The 23213-nt window shown below is 46.9% G+C and overlaps 1 protein-coding gene and 1 non-coding gene across 2 annotated transcripts in view; one reads left to right on the forward strand and one right to left on the reverse strand.

Annotated features, from left to right (window-relative positions):
* Positions 1–22997, forward strand: part of Phf12 (PHD finger protein 12) — a 48382-nt gene extending 25385 nt beyond the window's left edge. The window contains exons 4-15 of the mRNA XM_051158028.1: positions 735–1128; positions 4351–4471; positions 7224–7356; positions 10232–10396; positions 14848–15006; positions 15519–16314; positions 17446–17571; positions 18125–18268; positions 19469–19567; positions 20714–20796; positions 21293–21431; positions 21768–22997. Coding sequence (XP_051013985.1) covers positions 735–1128; positions 4351–4471; positions 7224–7356; positions 10232–10396; positions 14848–15006; positions 15519–16314; positions 17446–17571; positions 18125–18268; positions 19469–19567; positions 20714–20796; positions 21293–21431; positions 21768–22102 — 2694 coding nt within the window. The 3' untranslated portion in view covers positions 22103–22997. The remainder of the gene's footprint in view (positions 1–734; positions 1129–4350; positions 4472–7223; positions 7357–10231; positions 10397–14847; positions 15007–15518; positions 16315–17445; positions 17572–18124; positions 18269–19468; positions 19568–20713; positions 20797–21292; positions 21432–21767) is intronic.
* On the reverse strand, positions 6795–6901 carry LOC127200931 (U6 spliceosomal RNA). The gene has a single exon (XR_007832147.1). It is a non-coding gene; the product is annotated as a U6 spliceosomal RNA (small nuclear RNA).
* Positions 22998–23213: the final 216 nt, after the last annotated feature.

Genomic DNA, 23213 nt, shown 5'->3' on the forward strand with positions numbered 1-23213 from the left:
TTGAAAGCCAGCGTTCCTGGTCACCAGGCTTGCTGCGTTGGTGCTCTCCGCACGGCACCCTTCCATGCCAGCTCCTCTGAGAACTGAGCTCTCCGGCCTGTTTAGCCTTTGCAGACTTTTCTCTATTTAAAACTATTTTCAAAGCCTTTCATAGTCAAGATGCTCCCAGCAAGTAACAAAGACCTTAGTTTGCATTGTGGTGTTGTTCTAACCTTAATCTCACGAAATTTGTTCTTACTAAATTTAGTTTTTTAGCTGCTTGCCCTGTGTGTATATAGATGTTAAACATTATAGGATGAATTGCAGGGTTTTCTTTTTTTTTTTTTTTTTTTTTTTTTCCAAACTTTCCATACGGTTTTTGGTGCCTTCTTTGGATTTTGGTGAGTTTGGTTGCAGCTGGAGTGATGGCTCAGCAGGTAGGAGCACTGGCTGCGCTTCCAGAACTGGGGGTCCCTTCCCAGCACCCACGAAGCGGCTCACAACTGCCTACAACTCCAGTTTTGGGGGACCTGAGGCCATCTTCTGGCATTTGTGGATATCAGAAACACACATGGTGAAGGGAAAACACACAAAATAAAACTTCAAGTTTAATAGGCTGCAGCCTAAAGCACCTAGGTGGATGATTATGTGATGTGTAATGGACTTTGTAATTTTCATAAGTGGTCTAGCAAAACACTGTATACCCACCTCTATTTTGTTCTTTTCATGATGGGCCCACCTATTCATTTGCACAGAAACGAGAGCAGAAAAAGGAGCTGGGCCACGTCAATGGACTGGTGGACAAGTCTAGCAAACGGACTACATCCCCCAGCAGTGACACTGACTTGTTGGACAGATCAGCTAGCAAAACTGAACTCAAGGCTATTGCCCATGCCCGGATCCTGGAAAGGAGAGCCAGCCGGCCTGGCACCCCCACATCCAACGCCAGCACAGAGACTCCCACCTCTGAGCATAACGACGTCGATGAGGACATCATTGACGTGGACGAGGAGCCAGTAGCAACAGAAGCGGACTCTGTGCAGCCCCAGCTACGGCGGCCTTTTGAGCTGCTGATTGCTGCCGCCATGGAGCGGAACCCTACCCAATTTCAGTTGCCCAATGAACTGACTTGTACCACTGCACTACCAGGTTAGCGGCATCCTCTTCATTCCCTTTCTTGCCCTGGCCTCCCAGGGCACCATCTAGCCCCAGAGCAGTGCTGCCTGCAAGATTGCTGCCTGCAGCCACTGTCTTTTGTTCCTGCTCCTGGCTCTGCCCGGAGAAGAGCATCAAAGGTTTTGGTTGTTACAGTCCCTACTCAATTTCCCACTTTCTTCTGTCTCCTGTCCCCTGCGTCTTTTTTTTTTTTTTTTTTTTTTTTTAAGATATAAGCCAAGTATGGTGACGCACACCAGTAATCTCAGCACTTGGGAGGATAAGGCGAGAGGATCATGAGTTTGAGACCAGCCTGAGCTGCATGTTGAGACTCTGTCTCAAAAACGTAGAAAGGGCTTAAGAAGATGGCTCAGTCATTAGAAACACTAGGGACTGCAGAGGACTGAGGTTTGGTTTCCAGCCTTTACATAGTGACCCACAGCCATCAGTAAGTCCAGTTTCAGGGGATCTGATGCGCTCTCCTGGCCTTTACGGGCACCAGGCATGCACATGGTTCATAGACATACATGCTGGCAAACACTCATGCCCATAAAGAAATACATTTTAAAACTTAGTTAAAAGAGACGCTAGAGAGATGGCTCAGCAATTAAGAGCACTTGCTCCTCTTCCAGAAGACCTGAGTTCCATTCCCAGCACCCACATCAGGCAGCTCACAGCTGTCTCCACTCCACCCTCTGGGATCTGGCCGTGGCCTCTGCAGACAGCCACACTCACATGCACAAACCCATGGCCTACATATATGCACATAATTAAATGTTTTTAGTTCTTAATAAATGAAAAGAAGCAAAGTTTAGGAATGTAGTTGGGTGATAGAGCATCTCCTCACCATGCACAAAGCCCTGGGCTTTATCCCCAGCGTCTCCTTCCCTTTGCAGATAGTTAACCACTCCTGTGTGCCATGAGAGAGGGGAGAGAGTATGTATGTAAGCAAGTATCTACATGCGCTTGTGTTCTCTTCCTAAATAGTATACTACACTAACTGCTCTAAACTTTGAGGGTTTTTTATCCTGATAATGCAGTCCAGTGGTTTTAACATTCGTATAGCAAATCATTAGTTTTTTGTTCTGGCTCCATAACAGCCCATTGTATAAATGTGCTATAATTGATTTAAATAGTTTTCTATTCATTGCCATTTAAATTGTGCCTAATATGTCTTCTAATTTATTTATTTTTATGTGTATGAGTATTTTGCCTGCAAGTATGTCTTCTGTATCATGTGTGTGCCTGGTGCCCACAGAAGCCAGACGAGGGCGTCAGATCCCCTGGGACTGGAGTTGCCGATGGTTGTGAACCGCCCTGTTGGTGCTGGGAATTGAACTTGGGGCCTCGGAAACAGCAGCCAGTCCTTTAAACCATTGAACTATCTCTCTAGCCCCTCCTAATATTTTATTACAAAGGTAGTGTTTCAGCAAATAACTTTGTAAATACATCATTGTGCGCCTTTAAGATGTGAATATACCTATAGGGCAAGTTCCTAGTATTAGAGTAGCTAGGCCATGGCTGTAACAGGAGGTTTGATAGCTACTATCAGATTGCCCTTTTTACAAAGAAAATCAAGTCATGGCTTCTGTTTGATATGACAGTGCTTCTAGATCTTTATTTTTCTTCCTACGGAAAATGAAATTAACTAGGCATGCTCTCTTAAATGCCTGCAGTTCCACACTTAAGAGGCAGAAGCAGAACTGTCAAGAGTTCAGAGCTCTAGCCCGAGCTACATAAATCAATTCTTGGCCAGCCTGGGCTACAGAATGGGACCCTATCTCAAAAAACAAAACAACAAGAACAAAAAAACCAAAAGAGGGCTAGGAAGGTGGCTCAGAGAGGAAAGCATTTGCCATGCAGATGTGAGGGCTGGGGTTCATATCTTCAGAACCCATGTCTTCAACCAGATGGGCACCATAGCCTACCTGTAATCTCAGATTGCGGAGGCAGAGATGGAGTAAACTGGCTATTGAGACAAACTAAAATGGTGAACTCCACAGAAAGAATCCGCCTCAATATAGAGCAGAGCACAATCAAAGAAAACATCTGACATCAACATCACACGCACGTACATGTGCAAAAACAAGAAAATTGGCAGGCGTAAAAAGTACATATATGCCAAATGTGGTATATGCCTTTAATCCCAGCATGGGAAGGCAGGAAAGTATATCTCTGAGATTGAGGCCAGATTAGGGATTCATAAGAGAGGAGGAAGAATATGAGTGGATGGATGAATGGATGGATGGATGGATGAATGGATGGATGGGCGAGCGAGCCTGTCAAGCTACTAGCAAGATAGCTCGTACGGTAAACACCTTTGCCTTGCCATGCAAGCCTAATGAGTTTGGTCACTGGAACCCACGTAAAACTGCAAGTAGAGAAAAGTTATCTTCTGATCTTTACACACAAGTGTGGTATGTGTGCATCCCCACATTGTTTTTTAAGGGTACGTATAGTTATGCTTGTTGTCACACGTCTTTCATCCCAGCACTTAGGAGGCAGAGGCAGGTGGCTCTCTGAATTCTAGGCCAGCTTGGCCTGCGGAGCAAGTCCCAAGTCAGCCAATGCCTATGTCAAAGTGGGGAGTCAGGGTTGCCTATAGAACCTGCTCTTCTAGTTTCTATAGAAACGTGATTAAAGCCAGGCATGGTGATACACACCTTTAATCCCAGCACTCAGGAGGCAGAGGTAGGTCGTTAGCAATGAGTTCCAGGACAGCCTGGTCTACAAAGGGAGTCTAGGATAGCCAAGGCTACGCAGAAACCCTGTCTCAGATGGGGGGCGGGGACGCAGAAAGAAAGAAAGAAAGATGATTAAATTGCTCAGTTATCTTTATAGACTAGTCTTTGTTGACTGTATCTTGGACATATATATAAGTTGTGTGTGTTGTGTGTGTTGCTACTATCACAGATTTGTGATTATTTTATATTGGTAAAATCATTGTGTTTCTGCCACAAAGCAGATGACTTCTGCTCCTGGTTGCCTTGTGTCTGTCTCCTTATTTTCTTTTCCTTTTTTTTTTTTTTTTTTTTTTTTTTTTTTAACTTATTTTACTTTTTTGTCGCTTGAAACCAGCCCTAGGGTCCTCAGAAAGAAACTGTCCAAATCATGCACATGCTTTCACATGGATCTGTTCTTTCACTTAGTGTTTTCACATTCCAACAAGGAACCCTGCAGCCAAGGACAGCTCAGCACCACCAGCTTCTTTTCTAGGTTCTAGCAAGCGGAGAAGAAGGGAGGAGACCACAGGGAAGAATGTGAAAAGGACGCAGCACGAGTTAGATCACAACGGCCTAGTGCCCTTGCCGGTTAAAGTCTGCTTCACGTGTAACAGGTAACTGTTTTTTCCTATGCTTACATTCAGCAAAAGGATTTGGGCTTGCTTTGTTTGTTTGTTTGTTCGTTCCTCTGTCACCCCTTGTAGGCCCTGTGTATAAATTAAATGTGGACAGCCTATATTCTGAAGGCATAAGCACACAGGGCTAACTTGAATATGTCAATAACAAATTACCTGAAGAGACAAAGTACAGAGCCGTGTGTGTGTGTGTGTGTGTGTGTGTGTGTGTGTGTGTGTGTGTGTGTATGTATATATATATATTGCATGCCTATGATCTCAGCACTTAGGAGGTGGTAGTTTGAAGGGTCTGGGCTAGCCTAAGCTCACAAGGCCCCACCTTTCCTTGAGGGGTTATTGGTTAATAGGGAAGAAAAATACCATTTTATTTAATGGTATTGCCACTGAAAAGTCCATATTTGGTAAGTAACCCCTTCCCAGGACACATGAGCAACCCTGATTAACACAGTGGACCAGACTGATGAAACGGCTCACTGGGGCAATATTCTTACATCATCGCAATGTGACCAGAAGGACAAAACCAACTTCAACAAGTTATTTTCTGGCCTGTGCGTGGGAACTGTGATGCATGCGCATCACGTGCACACACAGACACAGACACTAAATAAATGTAAAAAAAAAATAATAATAATAAGTTTAAACTCTGGTCACACTTGTGAAATTCAGAGGGACTTGTTGGGAAGAAGGGAGGGTAAGAGGTATTGAATCTGCGACAGCCAAGGCTACCCAGAGAAATCCTGTCTGGGGAAAAAAAAGAAAAAAGATGATGATATGAAGAAGAAGCAGCGGCAGCCACCAGGTGTGTAGGACACACCTGTAATCACAAAGGCCTGTGAGTTCAAGGCTAGCCTGGTCTACATAGTAAGCTTCAGCCTAGCCAGAGCTACATAATGAGACCCTGTCAAAAAAATTAAAAAAAAAAAAAAAAAAAAAAAGCACAGATCACAGTACAGAAGTATTGTTTGTTACCTTACACTGATAGTGATTACAGTTAGAGTTAAACTGGAGAGTGAGGGGCCAATGAGATGGCTCAGTGAGTTAAGGTGCTGCCAGGCCTTGCGCTTGAGTTTAACTCTAAAGGCCCATATGGGCCCATTTAGGAAAGGAGATTCAATCCCTAAGTGAACACTGTGACATGGCTGCTCTTCCTCCCTCCATATACACATTTTAAAGTGTTACGGATATCTATCCATGGAAGTTGGTGTGCTTCAGACTGGACACTTTCCTTCAGAGAGGCCCTCTCCTCAGTCACAGGAACCAGAGGCCTCAACAACTGAAGCTGCACTTGTTGGCTTCAGTGTGTCAGAAAAACATGGCTGGAGCAGGATACGCTTGGCTCCCTGTACCCGGTGGGTCCCCCTCCTCCTGAGCTTTGGCACCACCAGAAAAATGAAAATCAGAAGACTCCTAGGCGGCTGAGGATGCAGACGTTGGTTGAGTACTTGGCTGGCATCGTTGGGTACCCAGCATCCCTTAAACCCAGGATGGTGGCAACAGCTGTTATCCCAGCCCTCAGGAGGGAGATGCAGGAGGAAAGGGAACTCAGAATCATTCCTAGGTACATCGTGAGAGCAGGCTGCACGAGACTATTTCACAACCATCCCCTCTACCAAAAGAAATATTCACAGCAAAAACTGGGAGACTGGATGGTGGTCTGTTAGAGCTGTAGAACTCTATGCCAGGAAGAGCCATGGCTGCAGCGCATCTCTGGGACCATTAGTGTTTTTTACAACCTCTCTGAAGCATGCTTACATTAATACATACAAAACCATTTTCTTGCCTCCAGCCACATTTATCAGTCTTTCTATACAAAAGAGAAATCTTTGGTTGTGTAGCTACAACTCCAGAAAGACTGCTAATACTTTTTTGTTTGTTTTGTTGTTGTATGTGTGTGGTTTCTATTTGTTGTTCGTTGGTTGGTTGGTTTTGGTGTTGGTGTTGTTTGTGGTTGGTTGGTTGCTTGGTGGTTTTTTTGTTGTTGTTGTTGTTTCGTGTTTTGAGATTATTTCTCTGTGTAGCCTTGGCTATCCTGGGCTTGCTTTGTAGACCAGGCTGGCCTTGAACTCACAGTGATCTGCCTGCCTCTGTCTCCTGAGTGCTGGGATTAAAGGCGTGTGCCACCATGCTCGGCTTAATACATTATGTTTTTATTACATTTGTGTGTGGGATGATAACACACATGGGACAACATGTGTGTGTGCAGATCAGAGGACAACTTGAACCCTGGCTCTCCCCTTTTATCAATGCGGGCTTGGTGGCAGGTTCCTTTAACACTGAGCCAGTTCACCGGCCTCTTTTTGTTTTTAATATGGAATGCTTCACGAATTTGCGTGTCATCCTTGCGCAGGGGCCATGCTAATCTTCTCTGTATCGTTCCAATTTTAGTATCTGTGCTGCCGAAGCGAGCACACCAGCCTCTTTTTGTATGTTTTAAGTGAGAATTCCTTAAAGAGTAGATGAGAGAGCAGAGCTGGGTGCTAAGCATTTGTTGTTCTTGCTCTGACAGCCACATTAGCCATACTCCAGAGAAACATGTCATTCACAAGGTGCGTCCTCCCTAGAAAACAAAACAGCGAAGAAGAGCCTGGTTTTCACGGGACAGCCCTGCAGGGAGACACGTGTGCGCAGGGCTATGAAGACTGAGGGAAACGGCTCTTCTGCAGAGTGGAGGCAGTCTTGAATTCTCCTGTCTCGCCACATAAATCACCTGTCACCTCTTGTTTCTTTACAGGAGTTGCCGAGTGGCTCCTCTCATCCAGTGTGACTATTGCCCGCTTCTGTTTCACATGGACTGCCTCGAGCCCCCGCTCACTGCCATGCCCCTGGGCAGATGGATGTGTCCGAATCACATCGAACACGTGGTGGTAAGTACAGTGCTGTCTAGTCAGCTCTCTACAGGCCCAGCTGGGGCGGGGACTGCAGTCAGCTTTGTGCCAGAGTTGAGTGTGGTCTTGCAGGTGCTGGTTTCAGCAGACCATCCCAGCTCTGTTTGCTGTGTCTTGCTTGGCTTCTTGCCTTTTCTGCTACCTTGTTCAGCGGTATAGGCAGGCTTCACTTGCTTATTTGTTTGTCATTTTTACCCCATGATGAATTAAATGGTTGCTGTTACCCCTAAAGAGTGGATATTTGAGCCAGCCTTAAGAAACAAATGGAGGGGCTGGAGAGATGGCTCAGAGGCTAAGAGCACAGTCTGCTCCTCCAGTGGTCCTGAGTTCAATTCCCAGCAACCACATGGTGGCTCACAACCATCTAGAATGTGATCTAGTGTCCACTTCTGGCCTGCAGGCGTACATTCAGGCAGAGCACTGTATACATAATAATAAATAAATAAATCTTTTAAAAGAAAGAAAGAAAGAAAGAAATGGAGTCGGGTGTGGTGGCACACGCCTTTAATCCCAGCACTCTGGGAGGCAGAGGCAGCGGGTCTCTGAGTTCGAGGCCAGCCTGGTCTCTAATGTGAGTCCAGGACAGCCAAGGCTACACAGAGAAACTCTGTCTCCAAAACAGAAAGAAAGACAGACAGACAAACTGTTGGCAGTCAGGGCTGCATGTGGCCCAAGCACTAGTTCTGTGTATGCTGGCACATCCCAGGTTTTCAGTGAGCAATTGAGTGAATGAAAGTGAATGGTGTAGACTGGAGAGATGGCTCAGGTTAAGAGCACTGCCTGCCTGCTCTTCCAGAGGTCACGAATTCAATTCCCACAACCATCTACAATGTGATCTGATGCCCTCTTCTGGCCTGCAGGTGTACATACAGGCAGAATACTGTATACATAATAAATAAATTAAAAAAGAAAGAAAGAAAGTGGTGTAAAAAAATCTTGTTTTATGTCCCAGTGGTCATAATAGTTTCTTTCTTTTTAATTTTCATTTTCTTTTTTTATTTTGAACCCCAGGCTGAGTATAGGCTGGGCAAGTGCTCTACCATTGAGCTACAGCCCGAACATGTTTTTGGCTTGGGAGTGGGTTTTGTTTTGTTTTGGTTTTTATGTGTATATTTTGCCTACGTTTATGTAAGTGCACCAGTGTATATGTGATGCCTATGGTGACCAGAAAATGGTGTTGAACTCCCCTAGAGTGAGATTTAGAAGTGTTTGTGAGCCTCCATGTGGGTGCTGGAAATTCAACCTGGGACCTCTGCAAAAGTATAACACTGAAGTCTTCTCCAGCCCCATATATATTTATTTTAAAGATTTATTTATTTATAATATAGACAATGTTCTGCCTGCATATACACCTGTACATCAGAAGAGGGCATCAGATCTCATTACAGATGGTTGTGAGCCACCATGTGGTTGCTGGGAATTGATCTCAGGACCTCTGGAAGAGTAGCCAGTGCTCTTAACCACTGAGCCATCTCTGCAGTCCTTTGGGTTTTGTTTTGTTTTTGTTTGTTTTGTTTTGTTTGTTATTGTTGTGGTTTTTTGTTTTGTTTTGTTTTGTTTTTTGTTTTTTTTGTTTTTTGTTTTTTGTTTTTTTTTGAAAGCCCTCAAACTCACCATGTAGCTGAGAATGACCTTGAACAGCTGAGCTGTCTATTGTCGCCCCAAGTGCTAGAATCACAGATGTGGATCACCACACCCAGCTTTAGTATTACTATATTTTATTACTGCTACTGTAACTGTAAGCAGATATGTGTTCTTAAGTTATTTCTCTACTTCCCCAATGTGGGTACTCGGTGATGAGTGTTCTTACCCGAGCAGCCATCTTACTAGGGCCCTCTTTCCTGTTTGGTTCTGGGAAGCAAACTCAAATCACCAGGCTTGCTTGGCATGCACCTTCGTGCACTGAGCCGTTTCACTGGCTCTACAGACGCTTTCCACACTGGTTCCTCCGGTAGAACAGACACCTGTTGTCTGCCATCTGCAAGAGAGGTGGTCCTGTGTAGTCACGCATAGTGAGGGTGACTTCGTAAGAAGGTGCTCCCTCACAAAAACAGCCTTTCCGAATCAAACCGCTGCTGCTTAAGACATACCATGAGGGAGTAGAGGCGCAGCTCAGGGGTGGGGAGAAGAGACAGGAGGGAGAATTAAGAAGCATGCGACAACCATGGAGCCTTCATTACACCGTGTGCTGAGCACTGCAGGGTCAAGGGCCAGAGTGCTTGCCTAGCAGGTATGAAGCCCTGCGTTCACTCCTGCACTGCTCCTAGCGCACACACACTGTACATAGAGAGGAACAGCGCCCTGTCTTAGATCCATACCATTCAGAGACTGACCTAGGAAGAAGCTACCCTCTGGGGCTTTGTCTCCTAGCCGCTTCCTGCTGAAACAGATAAAAGAGCCGTAAACAGTTGGCCCAAATATGCATCCTAAGGAAAAGCTCTCCAGCAGGTGAAAAATTACTAGTTAGTTAATTACATTGCCCACTTAATTTGCTAACTAGGAAGCTGCAAGAACAAATCTTGCTGGGTTCACACACATATACCTATTTTGGTTTGGATGGTTGGTTTTTTGTTTGTTTGGTGTGGTTTTTTTTTGTTGGTTTAGTTTAGTTGGGTTGGTTTTTTCAAGATAGGGTTTCTCTGTGTAACAACCCTAGCTGTCCTAGACTGGTTTTCTAGACAACACTGGCCTTGAACTCACAAAGATCCACCTGCCTCTGCTGCTCTAGTGCTGGGATTAAAGGCATATGCCACCACGCCGAGTGAGAGCTTTGTTTTTTAAGCCCAGAGAATGGGCTAGCTGGAAGGGGCAGCACCCTTAGAAATTCACAGTGGTGTTTCTGCTCTGTCCCCAGCTGAACCAGAAGAATCTGACACTGAGCAATCGATGCCAGGTGTTTGACCGTTTCCAGGACACCATTTCACAGCATGTGGTCAAAGTGGATTTCCTAAACCGAATCCATAAGAAGCACCCTCCCAACCGCCGTGTGCTCCAGTCTGTCAAAAGAAGAAGCTTAAAGGTGAGTCACACTCCAGTTAGTATAGAGACCACATGGTGGTCTCTGCACAGACTGATCACACACAAGAACACTGAAGCCCCATAGATGTGTCTTTGCTATCTTTTTTCTTTGTTTGTTTTGTTTTTTGGTTTTTCGAGACAGGGTTTCTCTGTGTAGCCTTGGCTGTCCTGGACCCGCTTTGTAGACCAGGCTGGCCTCAAACTCACAGAGATCCACCTGCCTCTGCCTCCCAGGTGCTGGGATTAAAGGCATGCACCACCATGCCCGGCTGTCTTTGGTGTCTTGGCAAATAATAAATGTGACCTGAGGATAGTAGTCAGGATTACAAAGGCAAAATTCCAGCTGTGCTTTTGAAATCTATCTATAGTTCTCCAGAGGAAAAATAACCTTCAGCCCATCACAAGCCCATTTGTGCTCCATTGTGGCATGTAACATTTTTCTTAGGATTGATTTCTTTTTTTTTTCTTTTTTTTCTTTTGATGTTCATTGGTATTTTGACTGCATGTACGTCTATTTGAGGGTGTCAGATCTCTTGGAACAAGCAGCCATGTCTTAGGGTTTCTGTTGCTGCCGTAAAACACCATGACTGCAAACAACTATTTGGGGGGGGGGTTGTGGCATTTATTTCAGCTTACAACTCTCAGATGGCACCTCATTGCCAGGTAGATCAGGGCAGGACCCTGAGGATAAGAGCTGATACACAAGCCGTGGATGAGTGCTGCTTACCAGCTTGGATCTCAGGGTCTGGTTCACCAGCCCAGAGCTGGAACTGCCCGAAGGGCAGTCTGGAAAGGGTATTTTCCCAATTGGAGTTCCCTTTTCCCAAATGATTCTGTCTTTTGTGCCAAATTACAACTAGCCAGCCTATTTGACTGTCACTTACTGTCTGTCCCTGTTATGTGGTCCCCTTCTGAGAACTCAGATGAGGTGACAATGTGATTAATCAAGCAGACAGCCTTGTAGGAAATGAATAGTAATACCCAGCTGAAATTTTAAGAAAAAATGTGTCTAAAGGAAAGTTCTGTAGGCTAACATATCACAAAGACAACTGAAGTCTTGATGTGATACTTAGTATTTATATGAACTTGACTAAACTATATCCAAAGAGACTCAGAGAATTTCCTTCATTGAAAAACAACTGCGTCCAGTATGGCCAAGGCTACACAGAGAGACCCTGTCTCGAAAAACCAAAAAAAAAAAAGAAAGAAAGAAAAACAACTGCAGGGTGGTGGTGCACACCTTTAATCCCAGCACTTGGGAGGCAAAGGCAGGTGGATTGCTGTGAGTTCAAGGCCAGCCTGGTCTACAAAGTGAGTCTAGGACAGCCAAGGCTACACAGAGAAACCCTGTCTCAAACAAAAAGAAAAACAGTCGCAGCCAGGCGTGGTGGTGCACACCTTTAATCCCAGCACTTGGGAGGCAGAGGCAGGAGAGTCACTGTGAGTTGGAGGCCAGCCTGGTCTACACAGAATGGATCTGTTTGATTTTAGAGCATGGAATGAGTATTTGATTTTTTTTTTTTCTTTTATTATTGCTATTGTGAGTGTTTTCTTTTAATTTTTAATGTTTTTGTTTTCTTGAGTTTCTGGAGACTAAACTGAACCTAGGACTTGTTTTTGCAGGTGAAAAGTGCTGAAATCAGGGTTTTGTTTGGTTGGTTGGTTTTGGTTTTTCAAGACAGGGTTTCCTCTGTGTATTCTATATATGAGTACACTGGATGACAGAAGGTGGCATCGTATCCCACTATAGATGGTTGTGAGCCACCATATAGGTGCTGGGAATTTAACACAGGACCTCTGGAAGGGCCATCAGTGCTCTTAACCCTGAGCCATCTCTCTAACCCCTGGAATCAATATTTTTAAAAATTATTTCAAGCTGGAAAGATGGCTCAGAGGTTAAGAGCACTGACTGCTCTTCCAGAGGTCCTGAGTTCGATTCCCAGCAACCACATGGTGGCTCACAACCATCTGTAATGTGATATAGTGCCCTCTTCCGGCCTGCAGGAGTACATGCAGGCAGAACACTATATACATAATAATAAGTAAATAACTCTTTAAAAAAAAAATTATTTCAATCATAGATTACGAGCTGGCTGCCAGAACAAAGATTGTTCTTGAGTGATAATATTGATTTTCTCTCTCTCTCTCTCTCTCTCTTTGGTTGTTGTTGTTGTTTGGTTGGTTTGGTTTTGGTTTTTCAAGACAGGGTTTCTCTGTGTAGCCTTGACTGTCTTGGATTTCCTTTGTAGATCAGGCTGGCCTCAAACTCACAGTGATCTACTTGCCTCTGCCTCCCGAGTGCTGGGATTAAAGGCATTTACTATCACACCCAGCCCCGATAATATTGAATCTTGGTAACTCATAATTTCTTTTTTAGAAAAAATATCTTTTTAAAATTAGACATTTTCCTGTGAAAATGATACATTTTCAACTCCAGACATGGTGGCACATGCTTTTAACCTCACCACGTGGGAGCCAGAGACTGGTAGATTTCTAAGTTCGAGGCCAGCCGTCTATAGAGTTCCAGAATGGCCAAGTCTACACAGAGAAACTTTGTTTCAAAAAACCCAAAAGAGAATCCTGAAAAGATGACTTCAAAGAGTGCTGACTGCTCTTCCAGAGGACCCGGGTTCAAAGTACTCAGTCTCTTTATTCACTTGGTGTAGAAGGCTTAGCACAGTGTATACCCACATCTGAACTCTTTGGAAATCGCCCGTTGTCGTGCTGATTGAAATTAGCAGTTCCCAGCTCGGTGTGGTGGCGCTGGCGCACTCCTTTAATCCCAGCACTTGGGCAGCAGAGGCAGGTGAATCTCTGAGTTTGAGGCCAGCCTGGTCTACAAAGCAAGTCTAGGATAACCAAGGGTACATAGAGAAACCCTGTCTGGGGGGGGGGAAAAAAGAAAGAAAGAAATTAGCAGTTCCCAAAAATGACCACTTGGTGGCGCCCATATTTTAAGCTCAATCACACTCTTCCCCATCACCTTTCATGGCTTCATTCCAGAACTAGCAAAGATGCTAAGTGTTAGAGACTGTACAGCAAACTCGTGGCTGGGTAACTGCTTACTCCTTAGTAGACCAGTTCTCTCAAAGTCAAGTGTTTTCCTTTGCAGAAGTAGGATATAAGGTGATATGCCTCATACTTCTAGTTAGTATATCTAAAAGTAATCCAGACTATTATTTATTTACCATGTATATTCAGAACATAGCCTGGATGCTGAAATGAACAAATTAGGAGGCCTTGATTAAATCCTTTAATTGGCTTCCCCCAAATATTTTTCTTATTGTTGAGGAGAAAGTCTGGGTTATAAATTGTTTTTGAGACAGTCTCTCTACATATCCCTGACTGTCCTGGAACTCACTATGTAGACCAGGCTGGCCTCAAACTCACAGAGATCCACCTGCCTCTGCCTCTGCCTCTGCCTCCCCAGTGCTGGGATTAAAGGTGTGCACCACCACGCCCAGCTGGATTTTTCCTTTTTTTCTTTTTAATTGATATAATAGATATATTGTTTATATAGTGTTCCGCCTGCATGTTACGTGCAGGCCAGAAGAGGGCGCCAGATCTCATTATAAACGGCTGTGGGCCACCATGTGGTTGCTGGGAATTGAACTCAGGACCTCTGGAAGAACAGATGGTGCCCTTAACCTCTGAGCCATCTCTCCAGCCCACTTTTCCTTTTTAATAGCACCTCAAGTGTACCTATACTCTAGGGTGCATTTTGTTGTATTGTAATAACATTTCTGTGTTTTCTCCCCTAGACTGTGAGGTCCTTGAGGGTGGGTTTTGGGTTTATATTCATCCCTAGGCCTCTAGGGTTTGGAACAGTGCCAGGCCTATTAGGCACTCAGTAAAAGTTGGTCGGTGTATGAGTGACTTGTTGTGTGGCTCTTCATTCTTTAATAATGTAAGTCAGGGTGTCTTTTCTTTGTTCAACAAAGAAGTCTTCACTTGTCTCGTGAGTCGTGAACGAATAGATGAAGAAAACCAGCATTGCTTAAGTGCTCATGTTAGTCGGGCGTCATGCTCAATCTTTCTGCTGTGAGTGTAGCCCCAGTTACCTTCACTTCTCAGTTACTAGTCAGCCTTATGCATCCTCACTGAGAAATACACACCTGCAGCCTCGACCACCCCACAGCCCAGTCTAGCATCAGTCCTGCATGTTCAGGACAAAATGGAAGACACCGTGCCGTGGGTCTAAAATTCTGCGAGGCCTTAGACCTAACGAGGAGCAATGGAGGCCCTACCTATTGTTTTCTCCTTTTTAGGATAGATGTCTATGCTGGAGTCAAAGGGAACCCAAAACAGATGCAGCACACTGAGCCTCTTTGTCTTTGGTAGACCACAGAGTCCCTTGCGTATCAGCACTACAGATGAAACAGTATCGCGTTAAGGCAGTTTCCGCTGGCCATGCTGGCTCTATCCGCCTGTCTTCCCTCCTATCCTGAACAGGTTCCTGATGCTATAAAATCTCAGTACCAGTTCCCACCCCCTCTCCTTGCCCCTGCGGCCATTCGGGATGGGGAGCTGATCTGCAATGGGATCCCTGAGGAATCACAGACGCACCTTTTGAACTCTGAGCACTTAGCCACCCAGGCAGAGCAGCAAGAGGTGAGTAAACGCAGAACTGGGCTCCCAAATCCAGACTCTCTTCCATGTTACCAGAAGCTCAGTATCTGCCATTCCTACCTCTACCCTACTTCGACCTTAGTCCCCTAAAAGTTACCTGACCCATGGAGAATCCCAAGGTCAGAAGCCAAAGGCAAGTAAGAGCAGTCAAACAGGCTGCGAGCTGGGCAGTTCTGTGGTGGGCGACGAGCAGACCCACAGAGGGTTAGATGGTAGGGCCAGCACACAGCAGATCCTGGGGCATTTGCGGAATGTTGGTCACAAGCTGAACCTTCAGGGCAAAGCCAAAACGGAAATCCCAAGTTCCACTGACAACGTAGCACCGCCGAGTGTACCAGTAAGTCTTGCTTGGGACTGAAGCGGGGTCCCTTCCTGGATTCGTGTCGGAACCTTGGACACAGTGCTTGTCGGCCCTGCTGTAGCCCTGGCCGCTGTGGCAGGATGAACCAGCACCTCCCAGGCCTCTCACCTCCTCTCCTCTCCTTCCATTGCAGTGGCTCTGTAGTGTTGTTGCGCTCCAGTGCAGCATATTGAAACATTTATCTGCTAAGCAGATGCCTTCGCATTGGGACTCTGACCAGACAGAGAAGGCTGATATTAAGCCTGTTATTGTGACTGACAGCTCAATCACCACCTCCCTGCAAACTGCTGACAAGGCACCTCTACCTTCCCACTATCCCTTATCCTGCCCCTCAGCAATTAGCACCCAGAATTCCCTGGGCTGCTCTCCACCCCACCAACCCCCAGCCCTAGAGGACATCAGCTGCAGTTCTTGTGTGGAAAAGTCCAAGAAAGCCCCCTGTGGGACTGCCAATGGGCCAGTGAACACAGAGGTAAAAGCCAATGGCCCACACCTCTACGGCAGCCCCACTGATTCCACGGATCCCCGGCGACTTCCTGGCGCCAACACCCCTTTACCAGGCCTCACACACCGGCAAGGCTGGCCCCGGCCCCTCACGCCACCATCGGCTGGGGGGCTTCAGAACCACACCGTCGGCATCATTGTGAAGACAGAAAATGCCACTGGCCCCAGCTCTTGTCCCCAGAGGAGTTTGGTACCTGTCCCAAGCCTGCCCCCTTCCATTCCCAGCTCTTGTGCCAGCATCGAGAACACCAGCACTTTGCATAGAAAGACTGTCCAATCACAGATAGGACCTTCGTTGACAGATTCGAGGCCTCTGGGCTCACCCCCAAATGCCACCCGGGTGCTCACTCCCCCACAAGCTGCAGGAGACAGTATCTTGGCCACAGGCGCCAACCAACGATTCTGCTCACCAGCGCCATCATCAGGTGAGTGATGCCCTGCATTCTTACTAGTGGATACATAAAAGTGTAAAACATTTTATCCCCATGAATGCTTGAGGCCTTGCATCTCTGTATCAGTGATCCATCCTCCCTGTGTTTCCACGACAGGAGAAAGGCTGTGTTAGCTTGTCTCAGCTATAAGATGGGACTGTTCTCACTAAGTCACTTCCTTAGGGTGGCCTGCCAGGTCAGTGGCAATACTGGAACTGCAGCTTGGGTCACCAGCCCCTCCTCTCACCTTCCGGACCTAGTCTTCTGCCTGTCTGTTCCATCACGTCAGAAGGCGCATGCTTTCTGGAGCCACTTGGGTCAGCCTGAGGTTCAGTGTTTGCAATTCACATACGAGACTAAATCTACACCTGATGCAGATTCTCAGAGCCAGCTCATTTGAGGAGAGTGATGTTCACGAGCAGGGACAGAAAGCAGCGTTGCCTTTCAGATAGCTACCAAGTGGGATGCCTGCAGAGGTTGGTCTGGCCCCAGAAGCTTCCCCTTGGCCATATGCCTACGGAAAGTCCCATAGATCTGTACTTGGCCCAGTTACAGACTTGTCCTCTCAGATGGAGTAGGCAGCATTTGGACCTCAGGGTTGCTGACCGCAGCATCTGAACCAGGTTTTAATATGCTGCTGCTCCCTGTGGCCTCCCACATGAACTGAAGTCACCCTCCTAGTCAGCTGGGAGCCTCAATCACCAGGTGCCCGTGGCTGCTTTGCATCGGAGCCCCTGGTCCTAGCCCCGACTGTGTAACGCTAGTGTGAGCAAGTTTTGCAACAGGCAGTTGTGCTTGAGCAGACAGAGGTGCAGGTGCCACCTAGAGTAGAGGTAGGTGGCCATGTATCAAAAACTAAAGCGACCTCACCACTTGCCCCAGAGTAGTAAATTGCAACAGTTCTCAGTGCTCTGGAAACTCGTGCGTGCCCGGGTGTGCTGCTGTTCCATCTACCCTTCCTCACCACACGTTTTTAGCTCTAGGAGTTCCAGAACCTATGGGTTGAGAATCAAGAAGGGAACATCACCTTGGGTCCGAAATCCAGAACTGTCTCAGCAATGGGGGATTGGACCGGTGGGTTTCCCTCAGGCGACGTAAGTAACAGTCTTCCTGCTCCGTCCCCAGATGGCAAGGTCAGCCCCGGCACGTTATCCATAGGAAGCGCTTTAACCGTACCCTCTTTCCCAGCCAACTCTACTGCCATGGTGGACCTCACCAACTCACTTCGAGCATTTATGGATGTCAATGGAGGTGAGTGGTGTCCCAGTGGCATTCAGGCCCTTTTGAAGTGGGAGAAGGAGACGGGGCTAAGCAGTTATCATTTGAGCACAAGAGTGGCCGAGAAGGCTCCATCTCCTGTCTCTGCCTTCTGGGTTTACACAAAATGTAATCAACGATGAAGAAAAGGAGGAGAGCATAGCTAAGCTGAACCAATGGGAAAGAACAGAATCACAGTATGGTACTGGCAGGACAGACCCAGGAGACTTGCTTCCATCTGTAGAAAACCCCGAAGTGGGTAGAAAAGGTCAGTCTGTATCAGACATCCGTACCTTTCCCCACAGGCAGCTGGGGGCTGTGGTTCTGCCTTTCTTTACTTAATTAGCCTACCTTACAAAAGAAGCCGCTGGACTGGGCCCCTGTCCCTGCAAATAGCGTATGAGAAGCCCACTTTCAGATCCTTGGACCACTTTGGACTTTATATTGTTTGGAAAGAAAAGTCACTTGCTGGATTTGCCCTACAGCCCCCATCTGCTTCCACATTTCATTTCTCTCAGCGTTTTTGATGTTTCTCTTTGGTTGATAGAAATCGAGATAAATATGTTGGATGAGAAGCTGATCAAGTTTCTGGCCTTGCAGAGAATACATCAGCTTTTCCCCTCCCGGGTCCAAGCTTCACCGGGCAGTGTTGGGACACATCCGCTCGCTTCTGGAGGGCACCACACAGAAGGTGCGCGTGCACACACCTGCCATCGCACCATCAGGTCTCCTGTCTGGTGTGTGTGAATGACCACCTTGCTCCACGGAGAATCTCCGCTTTCAGCAGCTCAGATTTCTTGTACCTTTGATGGGTTTAATAAAGCACCATGGGTTGTTTTTTTTTTTTTTTTCCTCAGCATGAGCAAGATGAACAACTCTTTGATCAGACTTGGGGAGTTGGCTATAACTCTCTTTCACACAAGTCCGCTTTGATTCACAGCAGGGCAGCTACCAGTACTTTGGGGTATATGTTTTCTGTTTGGGGTGTGCTTTCTGCTCAGTTACTCTGTAATATTTTAACTAGAAGGGCTTTTCAAGGTGAGAACTAAAAAAACAATAGGTAAGCCTCCTGCAAATTCTCAAATGTTAATTCTCCTTGGTTCTCTCTGAGCCCTTAGCCCTTAAGAGCCTTGCCAGCAGGAGCTTACTGAAAATACAAATTCTAGAGCCAGGGGGATAGCTCAGATGCCAAAGAGGTCTGAGTTTGGTCCCTAGAACCCTCATTAAAAAACTAGGAATGGTGATCCCAAGCTGAGCAGGTGGAGACGGGGCCCTGGGACTCGCTGTCAGCCTAGTCCACTTCCTGAGTTCTAGGACAGTGAGGAACCTTGTTTCTAAAAAATAGAATATGAGGCACAGCACCAAAGGTTGTTTGGTGTGTGTGTGTGTGTGTGTGTGCGCACTCGGCCACGAGAAATACAAATTTGCAAATTCTAGATCCTCTCTAAGTTCAAAAATCGGGGTTTTTGGGGTGTGTGTGATGGTAGTGGTGGTGGTGGTGGTCGTAGTGGTAGCAGTTCTAGAAACCAAATCCGTTGATTTCCTGGACAAGTACTGTACAACTAAAGTATAATTAACAAAATCCATAGGCAGTTGATGTGCTCATTATTATCAGTTGGAATATACCTGTTAGGCTAACCAGGAGCCGGGAACTTAAAAGTCGTAATATCCTCAAATTCTGTAACCATCTTCAGTGAAGATCTTTCCTGACCTGTGTTGGGAGTGTGATGGGTGGGTGGAGCCTCCCCCTGAAGTAGCTCTGGGTCAGGTGTGCATCACTCACTCCGTGGGAATTTTTCCAGGACACCAACCAAAAATCAGGTTTCATTGGTTTGTTTGGGTCACAGGTTCTGGGTTTCTGAATGACCCTATCCCTATGTTTGTCTTGTAGTGCAAAGAAAGGAGGTACAGGCCCGAGCTGTGTTCTACCCCCTCTTAGGGTTGGGAGGAGCTGTGAACATGTGCTATCGAACCCTCTACATCGGGACAGGTGAGCCAGCCAGGAGTCTGGAGGGCAGAGGTAGGTGGGTCCAGACAGCCCAGTGGGTGCTTCCTTGGCTCAGGCCCTTTAACTGCTTCTCAGTAGGGTCTGAAACCCTGTAGGGAAAGACTTGGAAAGAGGACACTTCCTTATACCTGGGTATAATCAGCTCACACATAATTCTCCCCTATTTGTTTGTTTTATTTTTGGTCATTGAAGTGATTTAGATAGCGTCTCCTCTGTAGTCCAGGCTGGCCTTGATTGATCTCATGTCTACCCTCCTGCCTCAGCCTCTCAAGTACTAAAACTACAAATGTAGCCCACCACACCTCAGATCACCCCTCATCCAAAAGTTGGCCTTTAAAGTGATAAGGCCTAAAGGCCCTGCACGGTTCTGTTCACATGCAGTAACTCACTGCTCTGTCTGGGTAGCAGCCATAGGTTGACATATTTAAAGCATGTTAGCTTTAGAACAAGAGGAAGTACTGGACTTGGGGACCCACATCTGTAATCCTAGAACTTACGAAATGGAGGCAAGGAGATCAGGAGTTCAAAGCTACCCCATTACCAGAAAAGAAAAAGTGAGGCCCTGAGCTACCTTGACGTTTCTACTAGCCAGACACTAACTCCCCTCTTACCTCCCCCCACAGACACTAACTCCCCTCTTACCTCCCCTGCACAGACACTAACTCCCCTCTTACCTCCCCTGCACAGACACTAACTCCCCTCTTACCTCCCCTGCACAGACACTAACTCCCCTCTTACCTCCCCTGCACAGACACTAACTCCCCTCTTACCTCCCCTGCACAGACACTAACTCCCCTCCTACCTCCCCTGCACAGACACTAACTCCCCTCTTACCTCCCCCCACAGACACTAACTCCCCTCTTACCTCCCCTGCACAGACACTAACTCCCCTCTTACCTCCCCCCACAGACAATAACTCCCCTCTTACCTCCCCTGCACAGACACTAACTCCCCTCTTACCTCCCCTGCACAGACACTAACTCCCCTCCTACCTCCCTCCCCCCACAGACACTAACTCCCCTCCTACCTCCCTCCCCCCACAGACACTAACTCCCTGCTACCTCCCCAGCATATAACCTTACTTACAGTCTGTTCTCTGCCTTTTCCTTGACTCCTGCCACCTTGCAGGAGCTGACATGGATGTGTGCCTTACAAACTATGGTCACTGTAACTACGTGTCCGGGAAACATGCCTGCATATTCTACGATGAGGTGAGGGGCAGAGATGAGTGGGGGAGAGCTTTCCCAGTCCAGGGTCTTTCCCAAGAAGTGGGTTCTGGGCTGGCGCAGGGGCAAGGGTGAAAAGCCTGTCCTCTTTCCTCCTGTCCATCTTGGAAGGGGAGACTCAGTATGAAAGGCTTGATGTTCCACCATGGCACCCTGCTTACAGGAGCAGGCCCGAAGGGGGGTGGGCAAAATAGAAGGAAGCCAGACTCTATGGGTGTGTCCCCCAGTTTCATAGTTATGTGCCAGTGGATATCGGATCAACAGGAGTCAGTATTGAGTAGGCATAGCACACGTGATACAGTTACTAGGGCAGGCTGACAAAGAGGTGAGTCTTGGTGAATTCTGAAAGAGCCAGGCTGTAGCTGAGGAAGAGTATGAGAGCTTGCTAGGTAGCGAAGCAAGCCCTATGTCCTCTCCCCTTTTCCCAAGGCTTCTCACAGCAACCCCACATCGTATCTCTCCTCTTCCTCCTCCTCCTCAGAATACCAAACATTATGAGCTGTTAAACTACAGTGAACATGGGACAACGGTGGACAATGTGCTGTATTCATGTGACTTCTCCGAGAAGACCCCGCCAACCCCCCCAAGCAGTATTGTTGCCAAAGTGCAGAGTGTCATCAGTAAGTTGGAGCAGAGGCCTGTGGCCACAGCTAAGGCCCCCGTCACCTGGTCCTACCATGCTGTCAGTAACCTACAGTTGTTTGCCTTCCCAGTCCCATTGGCCAAGCTCATTGTTGGTGGCCTGGGAAAGGCCACCAAGAATCAAGTGCTGAACACGCACATATGTATCAGACCTCTCTGGGGACTTGAGACTCCACCAACCCCGTCTGAGCATCCCTCAGCCCTGGTCATACCGTGTATAGAGTGGGGAGCCGCAGGGGCCCAGTCCTGCCAATCATCCCAGACAGGTCAGCTGGTCACTGTTCCCCTCCTATGATCATCCCCCTTTTTCCCAGGGCGCCGCCGACACCAGAAACAGGATGAAGAGCCAAGTGAGGAGGCAGCCATGATGAGTTCCCAGGCCCAGGGGCCACAGCGGAGACCCTGCAGTTGCAAAGCCAGCAGCTCAAGCTTGATTGGGGGCAGCGGGGCCGGCTGGGAGGGCACGGCCTTGCTGCACCACGGCAGCTACATCAAGCTGGGCTGCCTGCAGTTCGTCTTCAGCATCACTGAGTTTGCGACCAAACAGCCCAAAGGCGATGCCAGCTTGCTGCAGGATGGGGTCTTGGCCGAGAAGCTATCTCTCAAGCCCCATCAGGGCCCTGTGCTGCGCTCCAGCTCCGTTCCCTAGGCCGTTGGCCTGGACACTCAACCCAAGACTCCTGCAATGCAAAAATGTACACGAACCAAGCCCGGGTGTTTTCTATACCAGAAACCCTTCAACTACAATCTTTGCATGAAATGAAGAAAACCTTTTGACTGTTTTTTAAGACTTTTTTTCTTTTCTCGAGTTCTAGGGGGCATTTGCACATATATTTGTACTCAACATTTCATGGGAAAGCGGCAGACCCGAGCTGAGGAACAGCATGGGCAGGGAGGGGAAGACCCTGGTCTGGACACTTCCTCCAGCACAGCCCCTCCCCCGACTCCTGCTCCTTCCCCCTCTACGCCTGCCCGCTGTTGTAAAATAATCAGAAACTTGTTCTATTTTGTGGCAGTGACAATAGTTTTATATTAAAAGAAAAAAATACAGTTTTCATACAGCAAAATCTATACAATATCATTGTTTTATTTAATATAAAGATCGCTACCCACTTCTCTCCACGGTTCCCACCCTACAAGTTACTTCCCTTCCTGCAACGGTTGCACTACAGGTAGCTACTGTGTATATGGGCAAATGAGAAACGAATTCTTTTTCTGGCTGTCCATCTATTTTATTTCAAATAAGGAAAAGTGTATTTGGATTTTGTGTAAATACATCTAGTGATGACATTTTTTCAATGTTTTTAATAACCGTGTACAGTACATGTGGTAGAGTGTTTTCTCAAATTGTCTATTGTAGCGAAGGCGTTTTTGTCGTAAACCTGTTCTGTGTCCTTTTTTTTGTCCTCTTGCCACTTCTCTTCCTCCCCACCCCAGCTACTTCTTCTTCCCCACAACTAGTACAGTGTACATAGTAATTGTAATGTTTTAGACTTTACAGAAACTTTCCTGTATTCTGTATATAAAAAAACCAAAAATACTTCAAATTATGTCTTCTGCCTGTCTGTCCTACCTGTCATCATGCTTAAGGGAGACCTGCACCAGGTCTCACTTTCTGCACCCTTTGAATAATCATCAATCTCAAGTAGGCTCCCAGGGAGGTGTGGTGGAGAGGGAGGATGGAGAGCGGGCCTCAGCTGCCCGAGGGCAATGGAAAGGTAAGTACTTGCCTTTGGGGGCGGGGCTGTTTCTCTGGGGGG

This window comes from Acomys russatus, chromosome 16 (genome assembly GCF_903995435.1).
Source record: "Acomys russatus chromosome 16, mAcoRus1.1, whole genome shotgun sequence".
In the NCBI taxonomy this organism is placed as follows: domain Eukaryota; kingdom Metazoa; phylum Chordata; class Mammalia; order Rodentia; family Muridae; genus Acomys; species Acomys russatus.